Source organism: Trachurus trachurus (genome assembly GCF_905171665.1).
Source record: "Trachurus trachurus genome assembly, chromosome: 22".
Classification (NCBI taxonomy): domain Eukaryota; kingdom Metazoa; phylum Chordata; class Actinopteri; order Carangiformes; family Carangidae; genus Trachurus; species Trachurus trachurus.
Genome location: NC_139907.1, coordinates 7,558,728 through 7,569,889, shown reverse-complemented (window position 1 = coordinate 7,569,889; position 11,162 = coordinate 7,558,728). Strand labels below are relative to the sequence as shown.

The 11,162-nt window shown below is 41.6% G+C and overlaps 1 protein-coding gene across 1 annotated transcript; it reads right to left on the bottom strand.

The window, feature by feature from the left end:
- Positions 1 to 992: 992 nt before the first annotated feature.
- slc1a8b (solute carrier family 1 member 8b) lies at positions 993 to 10,029 on the bottom strand (the record flags this gene model as incomplete). The annotated part of the gene is made up of 11 exons (XM_083998540.1): positions 993 to 1,139; positions 1,684 to 1,837; positions 1,951 to 2,085; positions 2,162 to 2,356; positions 3,139 to 3,372; positions 4,798 to 4,897; positions 5,531 to 5,744; positions 5,851 to 5,893; positions 8,199 to 8,414; positions 8,910 to 8,989; positions 9,865 to 10,029. The coding sequence occupies 11 exons, from the start codon at positions 10,027 to 10,029 to the stop codon at positions 993 to 995; spliced, it is 1,683 nt and encodes a 560-aa protein (XP_083854666.1).
- Between the last annotated feature and the right edge of the window lie 1,133 nt (positions 10,030 to 11,162).

The window sequence follows — 11,162 nt, the reverse complement described above, 5'->3', positions numbered from 1 at the left end:
TTTGGGGCCATTGGCAATTTCCTTGGTTGTCTTCACTGTTGCAACGCCTCTGAGTTGGACATGTCAATTCAAAAGTTTCATTTTAGGTGCAGCCCAATATCCCTAACCTTTTGTGTGAGTAGTGTTTTTATGAAGTTGAACAGCTTCAGGTTCAGATTCAGGACTATATCATTACCATTTGAAGAGAGACACTCTACACATAGCTGATCATTTAGATTTTTCTGCTCACCCTCTCCTTCTAAAACCATTTTTTATGTTGTTTTGAAAATAAACTCATGGACAGGACTTTTCAACACAGTAGGTTTTTATTAGAAAAACATCAACACAAAATTCAAAGCATAACGTATAAAAACACAAGTCATCAGAGTGGTTGAGAGTGGTTTCGTTCTCTGCTCTCTTTGCTATGTAATTGTTGCTTTTAATGTCTATCCATAAGTGCCTTGTCTCACACAGATACAGACTGACTGACCTCGACAAACAAATGAATTAACCCCTGAACTACCACTTCCTGTTGTTTGCTGTCAAGTCTTTCAGGTTCTCAGCGTCAACACTGAGCTCAGGTTAAGGCAACTCAAAACCTGCAATCACATTCATTAGGACAGGCCAACTATGAGCGTCTGTCTGTGTGTCGCCACTGACTGATAAACACCAAAGCTTCATCTCATCTCATCTCATCGCAACACATCATCGTTTCTGCAAAATGCATTTGGGCAAAAACCCGTGTCTGTATGAGATTTAGGTCGTGTGTGACCTCACAACGACTCCTCCGCGATCCAGTCAAACATTGCGTGGGGCCGCACAGGAAACATCAAGTAATGGAGTTTTTAGTCCTTGGCATGGCACAGGCAAAACCAACTTAAGGCTGTTTAACCCTGACACCACAATAATCTCATTAACGATGAATCCCTAACTGGATTTTTTTCCCCAGGCCGTCTGATAACGGTCCCAGAGGTGAATCGATGCGCTTCAGAAGGCAGTTTCCTGTGTCTGTTTCAGACTTGGCAGAGGTTGTAGCAGGCCACCGGCCTCTCCAGCACGTTCTCTCCGTCCACCTCATACACATAATCGCAGCGGTGCGCGATCAGAGGAGCGTCAGACATCGCCACACTCTGATTACCGAAGGAGATGACCGTGTCTCTCTGTGGAGAAGAGGAAACAAAACAGCAGTTAGTTATGATAACGAAAGGTATCCACAAAAAACAGGGTGAAAACAATTTGCTTGAAGTTGTGTAAAGGTTTTTGTTTTTCTGTTTTATTTGAGATGTTGATGCATATTTGTGGTTTTAAGATTCAAAAACCATCTCTATGTCGTTAAAAATCTTCCCTCCCAAGGTCTAAAAACAACAGGGTGATGAGCCAATCAGAAGAGAGGAGGTTCAGAGCCTGTCTTCTGATTGGCTGACAGTTTCCTGATTTATTGTGACATCACAAAGTCACAGAAGAACGGACACCTCCTTTTAAGGCCCAGTTTCTAAATAACGCAAACTTGTGCACACTCTCTGAGCATTTTGATACTTTCAATGCAGACCCTAGATCTGCTTTATCTTAAAATACTTGGACATTTCATGTTTTACATTATGGGATCTTTAACATTTTATCGTATAAGAATATATTTAGATTTCAGGAGCTTCACACGAATTTGCATTTCGACATTTTGAGCTGACAGAAGAAGGTCCAGCTCACCCTTTTGGGGCCACCTCCGTCGTTGGCCGGGGGCGCGGTGTCAGCAGATGCAGCGGCCGCAGCTGCTTTCTCAAAGTCCTTCTTGCATAAATGGGCCATGATCCCCGCGGCCAAAGCGTCACCGAGAACATTGATCATCGTCCGGAAGCGATCGCTGAGAAAGAAAGAGACAAAAATAAATAAATAAATAAATCACCCTTCGTCCCAACAGGCCGCCCCACCGTGATAATGAATATTAGTATGATAATAGGTTTTAGTGGAACTCACAGAACCCAATCGATGGCGACGATCAATGAGATGTCAGCAGGAGGTAACCCCACAGAGGTCAGGACAATCACCATGGTAACCAGACCGGCCTGAGGTATCCCGGCTGCGCCGATGCTGGCTGCTGTTGCCGTGATACTGATGGGACAAAAGGCCAAGAGGTTAGACAATATAAAACACAATCAATTTAACCGGTGAGTGAGTTTGTTCTTACCTGATTGTGACCAACTGGCCAAAGTCCAAGTCGTACTCGTTGACTTGAGCGATAAAGATGGCCGCCACCGCCTCGTACAGAGCCGTCCCGTCCATGTTGATGGTGGCTCCCACTGGCAGCACGAAGCGAGCGATCTGCCGGTCCACGCCGCAGTTCTCCAGGAGACACTTCATGGTGATCGGCAACGTCGCTGAGCTGCAGACGAAGAAGACAAAAGGATGAGGAGGGGGGAGAGGACGTAGGCTACTCATTGGACGGACTCGGCCACGTCTTTGAATTGAAATTTGTTTATTTCGGTCATACAACACCAACAAAATCAACCATTTTGTGTGAACAGTTTAGTCAAAACATATTATACACAATTGCAACCATACACACACACACACACAAAAAAAAAAAGAAAATATCATACAGTGACCGAAAAGGGAATAGGCTGAAGCCCAAGGCTTATATTTGCCTATCCTTTACACTCTATGAAATTAAATTACCTAGAATGTCAACAGTCCAAAATAATAAGATGAAAGTAATCATTACTGTATTTTATAATTTTTCATTATTTTACATTTCAAGGCTTTCTTAAAACTCAACAAAGAACTACATGTCTTCAACTCATCACTGAGCTTATTCCACATTTTAACTCCCAAGACTGAAACACATTTGTATTTTATGTTAGTTCTCACTTTACACATTTCAAAAATCAATAACCCTCTTAAATTATAGTTTCCTTTTCTTAATTTAAATAACTGAAGGATACAAGCTGGAAGGCTGTTGTTCTTTACTCGAAAAATGATTTCCATTGTCTTTAGGAACACAATATCTGAAAATTTTAATGCATTAGATCTTAAAAATAGTGGGTTGGAAGGTTCACAATAGCACTCTTTGTTTATTATTCTAATGACTCTTTTTTGAAGCTTGATTATAGGGTCTCTGTTTAACGTCTTCATGGCTGAGATGATAAAACACCTTGAGACTCTCACCTGGACGACGTAGCCAATGCGATGACGAGAGCCTGCAGCAGCCCTCTGATGTAAGGGAAGGGGTTTTTGCGGGTGAAGAAGAAGAAGAAGCCGGGCAGCAGGATGAGGCCGTGCACAAACAGTCCAGACAAGACCGTGATGAAGTACATGCCCAGCTTCTCCCCCAGGTGGGCTGGGTCATGCATGTCCAGGATCTTCCCGGCCACGAGGAACACAATACCGAAGGGGAAATACCTGCGGAGAGGAGAGAGGATCAAGCCCCGACCGATTACTTTTGGCCCACTGCTCATGCTCAAATTTAATTTTTTGCACTTAAGTTAATAGTGAAACACAATAAACAATAGTTTTATTGATAACTCTTTAATTTACAGGCCACTAATTACGTGATAATGTCAAGAAATAGCCAAGAAATAATGGTCATTTTCATAGTAATGTCATAAAGGCGAAAGATTTCACATGCTTTTCATGCTTTACCTAGGCCTAGACCTAGGCCAGAATTTTTTTGCCATCAAGTCTTTGCAATTGTCAATTGCAATCAATTATTTTTGTGTCTATTTCTACGCAATCAATCGTTATTTCTTGGCTATATTTCTCGACATTGCTTTGAAACTGACTGTATTTCTAAGCTATTTCCAGACATTATGACGCAATTACTTGGCTATTTCATGATATTTTCATGCAATTAGCGGCCTGTAAATTAAAGGGTTATATCGTGTTATTCATTTTCAAAATGAGTGTTTGCACAATTATGCCATAGGTATATTTATTTAACGCACTGCAACATGAATGTTTAGTTTTGGCCTGCGACCCTCCACCCAGATTCATTTTTGGCCCTTCACTGAGAAGGATTTGGGCCCTCCTGCTGTAGAGTGTGTGACGGATAGTGGTGTTGGAGGGTCACAGTGTTGCAATGAAGCAGTGCACCAACAAAAGAAGCAAACAAGACATTCATGATTTTAAATAGTTGCCTTCACTTTGCTTATTGCACCTCTAGGAGAGATGCAGTGGGTTTTGATGAGAACTACGCCTGCACACACAGCCAGGTTCAGTATAAGACGTGTTTTTTTTCCGTGCCTGGTGTGGAAGAACTTGACTGGCTTGAACCCAATCCAAACGCCGTTGGGATTAACAGGAGTCCGACTGTCTGCGGTCGCCTGACAGCGGCGGCCAACCTCACTAATGCTCCTATGGCTGAATGCCAGCAAATCCCTGCGGCACAGGCTCCATGAGCGTGGAGGCTGTTATGTCAGTAAATGAATGCCCATGACTTTGAAAGGAGATGTTGAAAAACAAAGTCACATGTGTGTGTGTTATGTCCTAGTGGCTGCAATGTTTTTTTTGTTTTCAGGCGTCTGTTTGCACTGTATGTTCCTACTCACCCATTCAAATAATGTGAGTTTGTTATACAGTTATTTAATAAATAAATCAGCTCAGCTCCATTCACACACATGTAATCTGGGAGTCAGCAGCTGAGAGAAGCAGCTAGGACACCTAAGACACCTGTGACTGAGGTGTGGTGGTGTTAGGATTTATTTTTAGATGTAATCCAGCTCTGCTGCGTAAACTTTGAGTACTCTGTCTTTTTCTGGATGTACATATGTGTATTTGTGTGCATGTGTGTGTGTGTGTGAGAGAGAGAGAGAGAAAGTGCAGCCTTACCACATAGCTGCGTTAATGATCTTCATGACGCATTCATTTATGCACTGGCACACGTTGACCAGCGGAGCTCCACGTTCTCCCATCTTCCCCAGCAACAGACCTGGGAACAGATCGGACATCCACGTGTGTTTGTTGTTAGTCGTCATGTTTCTTTTATCTTTTTTTTGACAAATCATTTACTCATGACTGACCAAATTTTTTTGAAAACGAATTTTCCCCCATTAATAAATCTGAAACAGTGATACAAAGTAAGTCATTGTACTGACTTAATTAATATTTAATAACATGATGATTATTCATTATTAATAGGTCCCCCTTCGATTAAAATAAAACCCACTGCACTGTAAAGTGCTGCTAATACACTATAATGCAGATTTAACATATATCAGATGCAGGAGCAACTTGTCTGCACTTAATTTTTAAATTATAAACAGGCCTATGTTTTTCTGCCACTGCCCTTTAATTAAACATAATGAGCTCATCGCCTTGTAGTGTAGTAAGAACAATAAGCTTGTTATGTATTGAAAACTGTACTAAAATAGCCGTTTTACAAATATCATGTTGCAGAATGCAGATTAACACCTTGCAGGGGAGATTCTTCACAACCTGGCAACCCCAGAGTTGTAATAGCCTCTAGCAGCTGATAAAGCCTTCACAGAGGCTGAGTTATTAGAAAGTATAGCACTATAGGCGTTGTATAAATAAAGCAGAGATGTGTGACGGTCTCTCTTACCCATGGTAGCTGAGAAGATGACGATGCCCAGCACGTTCATGCCTTTGCTCGTACTGGGAACGATCTTGTACTTGATGTCGGGTGCAGGCGTGATCTCCAGGAAGACCGGGTGGCCCAGCTGAGGGTTGTGGTAGTCGGGCATGACATACACATAGTTGGCCTGAGACCCCGCTTCACTAGCGGTTTGCACAATTGGTACCAAATCCGTCCGGTACTGGAGATGGAGGAAAGAGAAGAGTTAATATGTGCACGATGGATAAATGAGCGTTATTTTACAATCCATGAAGAGTGAGTTTCCTCCTCTTGTCTCATCCACTCACCTGCTGAAACGTCGCTTCAATCAGGTTGGATGGGATCATGTTTCTAGAAAAGAAAGAAAAAACTGTATATTAATCATCAACAGTATTTCAAGTAAATCACTGCTGTTTTTATGTCTGCATTATGAGGGTTAAATGCATTCCTTAGGTAGGTGATGAAGGCCAATGAAAGCTCCACGTGTTGCCAGATTCAACAATGAAACAAACGTCATACCTCAATTATTCAAAACCAATAGAGACAGGAAGTCTTTTGTCTCTTTAATTGTGAATTAAAAGTGTCCTAACGCTAAACAAAAGCTCCTGAACCGCTGCTAAATGGACCTCTCTTTTTACATGTCGATCATACATACACTCCTTTCTTCTGGTACAACATGAACTAACTGCAGCATAATGTTTATGAGTGACTACGTAGGTGAACTCAACGAAAGCCGAGCCGAAACTGAAAGTGTCTAGAAGCTTTATAAAGTATTATAATCATTGTACTTCATAAAGCTTTTACATGTAAAACAAATAAACTTGTGAAATACAATATACATGGAGCTGAATTAACTTCAACTTGAGCAGCTATAGTGGTAAAATGCTGCTTTGTGATTTAATAACCGAACATATAACGTTATATCATCCATGTAAACATGTGCAAAGCATCGTGGGTACAGGCGCTGTATTTATATAGCACACGTCAGTGACACTGGTATCCCCGGTTGTAATCTTGTCAAACACGTAAGAGGCCTGAAACGTACACCTTGACTTTTGGCTTACAGCAACACACACACACACACACACACACACACACTGGCCACAGCTCTCTAAAGTCGAGGAGGGAATTAGTTGATCTTTGACATGAATGGCCACACACACAGACACACACACAGGCTCACACAGCGTCACACAGCACAAGGACCTTCTGAGAAAGTGCAGGCTTAACAGATCACAATTACAGTGTCTCCCTATTCTTAGCTGACCTGCTGGGTAGGAGACACCGCAGCACATTTTTCCTTCAACTTCTTAATTCTGTGCTGACAAAAAGAGTCTGATTCGGATTTATATTCACAATATGTCAATGTTTTTTATTATTATTCTTGTTTTTTTGTTTTTTTTTATCTTGTATTATAGATTAATCAAATTTGTTGCCATATATTTGTTTCATGGTTTTCATGAAAAGTCAGAACAAACCACATTGTCAGGATTCACATTTACTAGCAGAGGATTTCATGATTTTCTAACGTCCTATTGTTTTCCTGCGACAGCTATTATGTCAGCTCCAAGGATCACACTCATCCTCTCAATTAGGGAAGCTTCCTGTTCCTGACGAAGCCTAGGGAATTTACAAGGTCTAAACTGGATCTGCGCTTGGATTCAATTAGTCCGTACTGGGTTTTTCCCAGGCTGTGATACAGCAAATCTTAATCCTGGGGGGAAAAAAACAGCACTAATAAGATAGAATGGGAAAATCTGGATTGTCCTGAAAAGCCTGTACCATGAGAGGGACTTCACTGGTTCTTATGGAATAAGTGAAGGTGGGAAAAGCACTTTCTGCAGTCAGATCTTGTCCAAGAATAGCAGAGGCTGTGAGTGTCACTGTCTCTTCCTGCTCTTTCTACAGCAAAATCCCCAACGTAACATGCAATGAATGGAAGATCTGTTTTACCAGGAAAAGCCTGATTTAGTTGCTTGTTTACTGTTACTTCATAAAATGTCTAAAAGCCGCTCTTGTGAGGCTGAAGAGGAAAAACATCTTAGCTAACCAAGCAGACCAGTTCTGATCTTTGCCAGTGATGCGTGTCTGGTCGACCACTTTGGTCCAGATTGAAATTTGTCCAACAGGTAATGAACTGATTTTTGAAAAACTTCATAATACTTATATATAATCATAAAACTTTATAATAAGTACACGCTATTAAGCATTAGTTAAGCATGAATACTGAATTATTAGTTTATAACGTCATTACTACTGTATGTAGTTTATAGATACAGTTAGTGCTTATCAGTGATGAGTAAAACATTTAAACTGTGTTTATAAACTACATACTAATGAGTATTCATGTGTTATAAATGATGAATTCAGTATTTAATGCTTTATAGTGTGTACATATTATAAAGTGTTACTGAGTTGATTAAGTTTTGTGCAGACATTTATAGTTTCAATGTGATGTTTCTTTGTGACTTTTGCTCTAAATTCAACATTTACAGGTCAATTTCCTTCTCAGAGCAAATCATAAATGCGTCACCAAGTTCCATTATCAGGTCAAAATCAAGAGACTCAGACTATTAATTCAGTCATAGAGGGGAGAATAACCAGAGTCATATCAGAGGACAGAGGTCATAGGTCAGGCAGCTTGTAGGACGTTTACCTGATGAGGTCGAGCAGGGCGTCAGCTGACGTCATGACGGGGCCCGAGCTGGCGTGGTGGCCCTCTTTCTCTGAGCCCGTCCCCGGGTGAATGATGAGCACCAGCACGATGCCGACGATGACCGCGATGAAGGTCGTCCACAGGTAGTAGGTGATGGTCAGCACCCCGAGCCGACCGCTGGCCCTCGTGTCCATGGATGACAGGCCGGACATAAGACTGGATCGGACAGAGGGAGATGCTCGATAAGAAACTTATTGACTCTAAAACAATGGGTTGATTAAATGTTTTTGTTGATAAATTATGTAGTTTGTAGAAAAATACTAAACATTTGTCAGTTCTAGCTTAACAAAGATCCATTTAGAAGATATAAAAGTTACAGTATGTGAAAAGAAACAATGAAAAGACACAGGAGGAAAAAATGTGGAGCAGTTTTTCCCAGAGTCTGTATCTTTTCCATATCTTTTTTATGGAAAAATATGGAAAAACTTTGTTGTCATATTCTGCCATCTTGAGAATGAAAAGTCATCTTGCGCAAATACTGCTTCATAAAAACCAAATGTGTAAAGCGTCATGTGTTTGATGCAGAGTGTACAGTGTTCAGGTAGGATAGACACAAGGGTAACAGCTTCAAAACATTGGATGTTGTTGTGTGTCGCTTGAGTTTGGTCTCGTCAGTGCAAGTCAGAACTTTTTTTTTTTTTTTTTTTTTACCTGGAGGTGATGAGCGGCAAAATCAACATCTTCAACATCCTCATCAGCAGCTCTCCAGGGAAGGAGAAGTAGATCTTAGCCTGTGTGTGTGTGTGAGAGAGAGAAAAACACCTGAATCCAACCTTATAGCTACATTTAAAATGTCTTTGTCTTTCCACAGTCTAACATCTCTTACACGTTCATCACACTGATAGTAAATGTGTCCTATTTCTGAATGTGATTTGATTTTTTTTTTTTAAGGACCAGATTTGTTGTGTGACTTAAATGCTTTAAAGTCAAATAAACCCTCTTATTTTTTTTTCTAATTTGCACTTCACAGTTTCTTTGTTCGAGGATGAGGATGCTGTGTGTTTTATGGGCTGCTGCCAGCACAGAGATCACACCACTGAGTGACCCAGACACTGACGACTGACTCGGCCTCTGCCAAAATTCGTAAGCGTCTTACAACATGGTAACATAATATTAGGTGCATTTGGCCGGCGGTGACCAAATCTTAACTGCGTGAAACCAGTCATAACATTTAACATTTACTCTAAACTCTGGTATTGCAGTTAATTTTGGGGCACTTTGCAATGGTGATTTTTGCTGTTCTGTCTCTTTTGAGCTCTGTTTTGGTCTCCACCAGCTCCTGGCTCTTTAGCTGCTCAGTTATCCACACTATTCATCAACCATCGGCCACATCTGCATAACTAATAACTTTTTTAGATGCAAAAAAAGTGACAATAAAAGTACAAATGCAAATCCTCAACAGACAAGTCCTCATTTGATCTAATGTTAATCTGAAAAAAATAGCTATGTATATGCTTCCTTCCTTGATTTTATGCAACCACTATCACATAATTGGTTTAAACTTCAATGTCCAGTCTCCAGACCAGCCACATTGCCTCTCACTGAATCCACCCATGCATCCATCCATCCATCCATCCATCCATCCATCCATCCATTCATCCCATACCTGTGTGGACAGGTTGAACGACCTGAGGACAAACCCGAGCACGCAGCCCGTCACCACAGCGAAGACGGACAGCGTCAGGAGCCCGTTCCTCTTGCAGTAGTCCTTCACATACTCCCTAATTTTCACTGATGTCGAACCATTAATAATCTTCAGAAACCCCGTCATCCTGACTCAGGCTCGCTCCGTATCCAAAGCAAGGCCCCCCACCCTCCCACCCTTGGGTTACTCCAGATATATCCGGATCTCCTGGTGGGTGAAGAAGCAGATCTGCGCGTATCGTCCCTTTCCTTTGTACTAGATCCGAGACAAAGGGACGAGCAAGTGTATCTGATGAGCTCTGGGTCCTGTCTCACACTAAGGAGCTGGTCCCTCTGAGAGAGGAGGTGTCAGCTAACTGATTCCTGGTAAACTGTTGCCTAAAGGGATTATCCCTATCCCATGGTAGGAGAGGCTCCTTCACAGCCTCCCAGGCTTATTAACGTGGGCTAAAGACAAAGACTTCAGCACCGATTAGCTCCTCATAGCTCATAGTGAGTTATTACTACCCACCTCCAGGTTATCCCATTCATAAAACGGGTGCTTTTGCTTTGAACTCTGTGACTTAACCCCGCCATGGGGACAAGGTTAAGCAACTGTTTGAGCATCTTGTGCTTTGTCCTGTATCCTCCAGTCAGTCATGGTTTGTTCAGTGTTATGGTTGGATTATAGTAACATCAGAAAACATTGGAAACGTATTAAAGAATAAATCTAAACAAGGCAGAAGGGGCATTAATAAGTGTTGTCTTGCATGAATGACCAACAAGTGATATGGCTATTATTGTTCCTCCGGGGGACAAACTTCGATGTCGGTGCGTGTAAGTGAAGGAAGTGAACTCTGCAGGAAGGATTACCAAAAGGGCAGAGACCAAAGGTTTCAGTCCTCGTGTTTAGGACGGGCCCGGACACTCTGTTGTCCTCTGATCTTACCATGACGTCAGGTGGAGTCCAGGGGTCAGGGCGTGCACCGACAGACCTGAACGCCAGGACTTGGCATTGTAGATGGTCAATAATGACTCATTGGCCCACAGAAGGAGCCGCAAATTAACCTCCAGGAATCACAATGAACTTCAACCCAGCAGACTGAGGCTGAGGGGATGTGGAAGACAGTCAGACAGTCCAAATAGCCAACATGCAGCAAACTACATTTATGATGGAAATTAAGCTGATTAATATATATGTGTCTATTATAGTCAAATTACATGATAATGTCAAGAAATAGTCTAGAAATAACAATTGCATAGTAATGTGAAGAAATAACA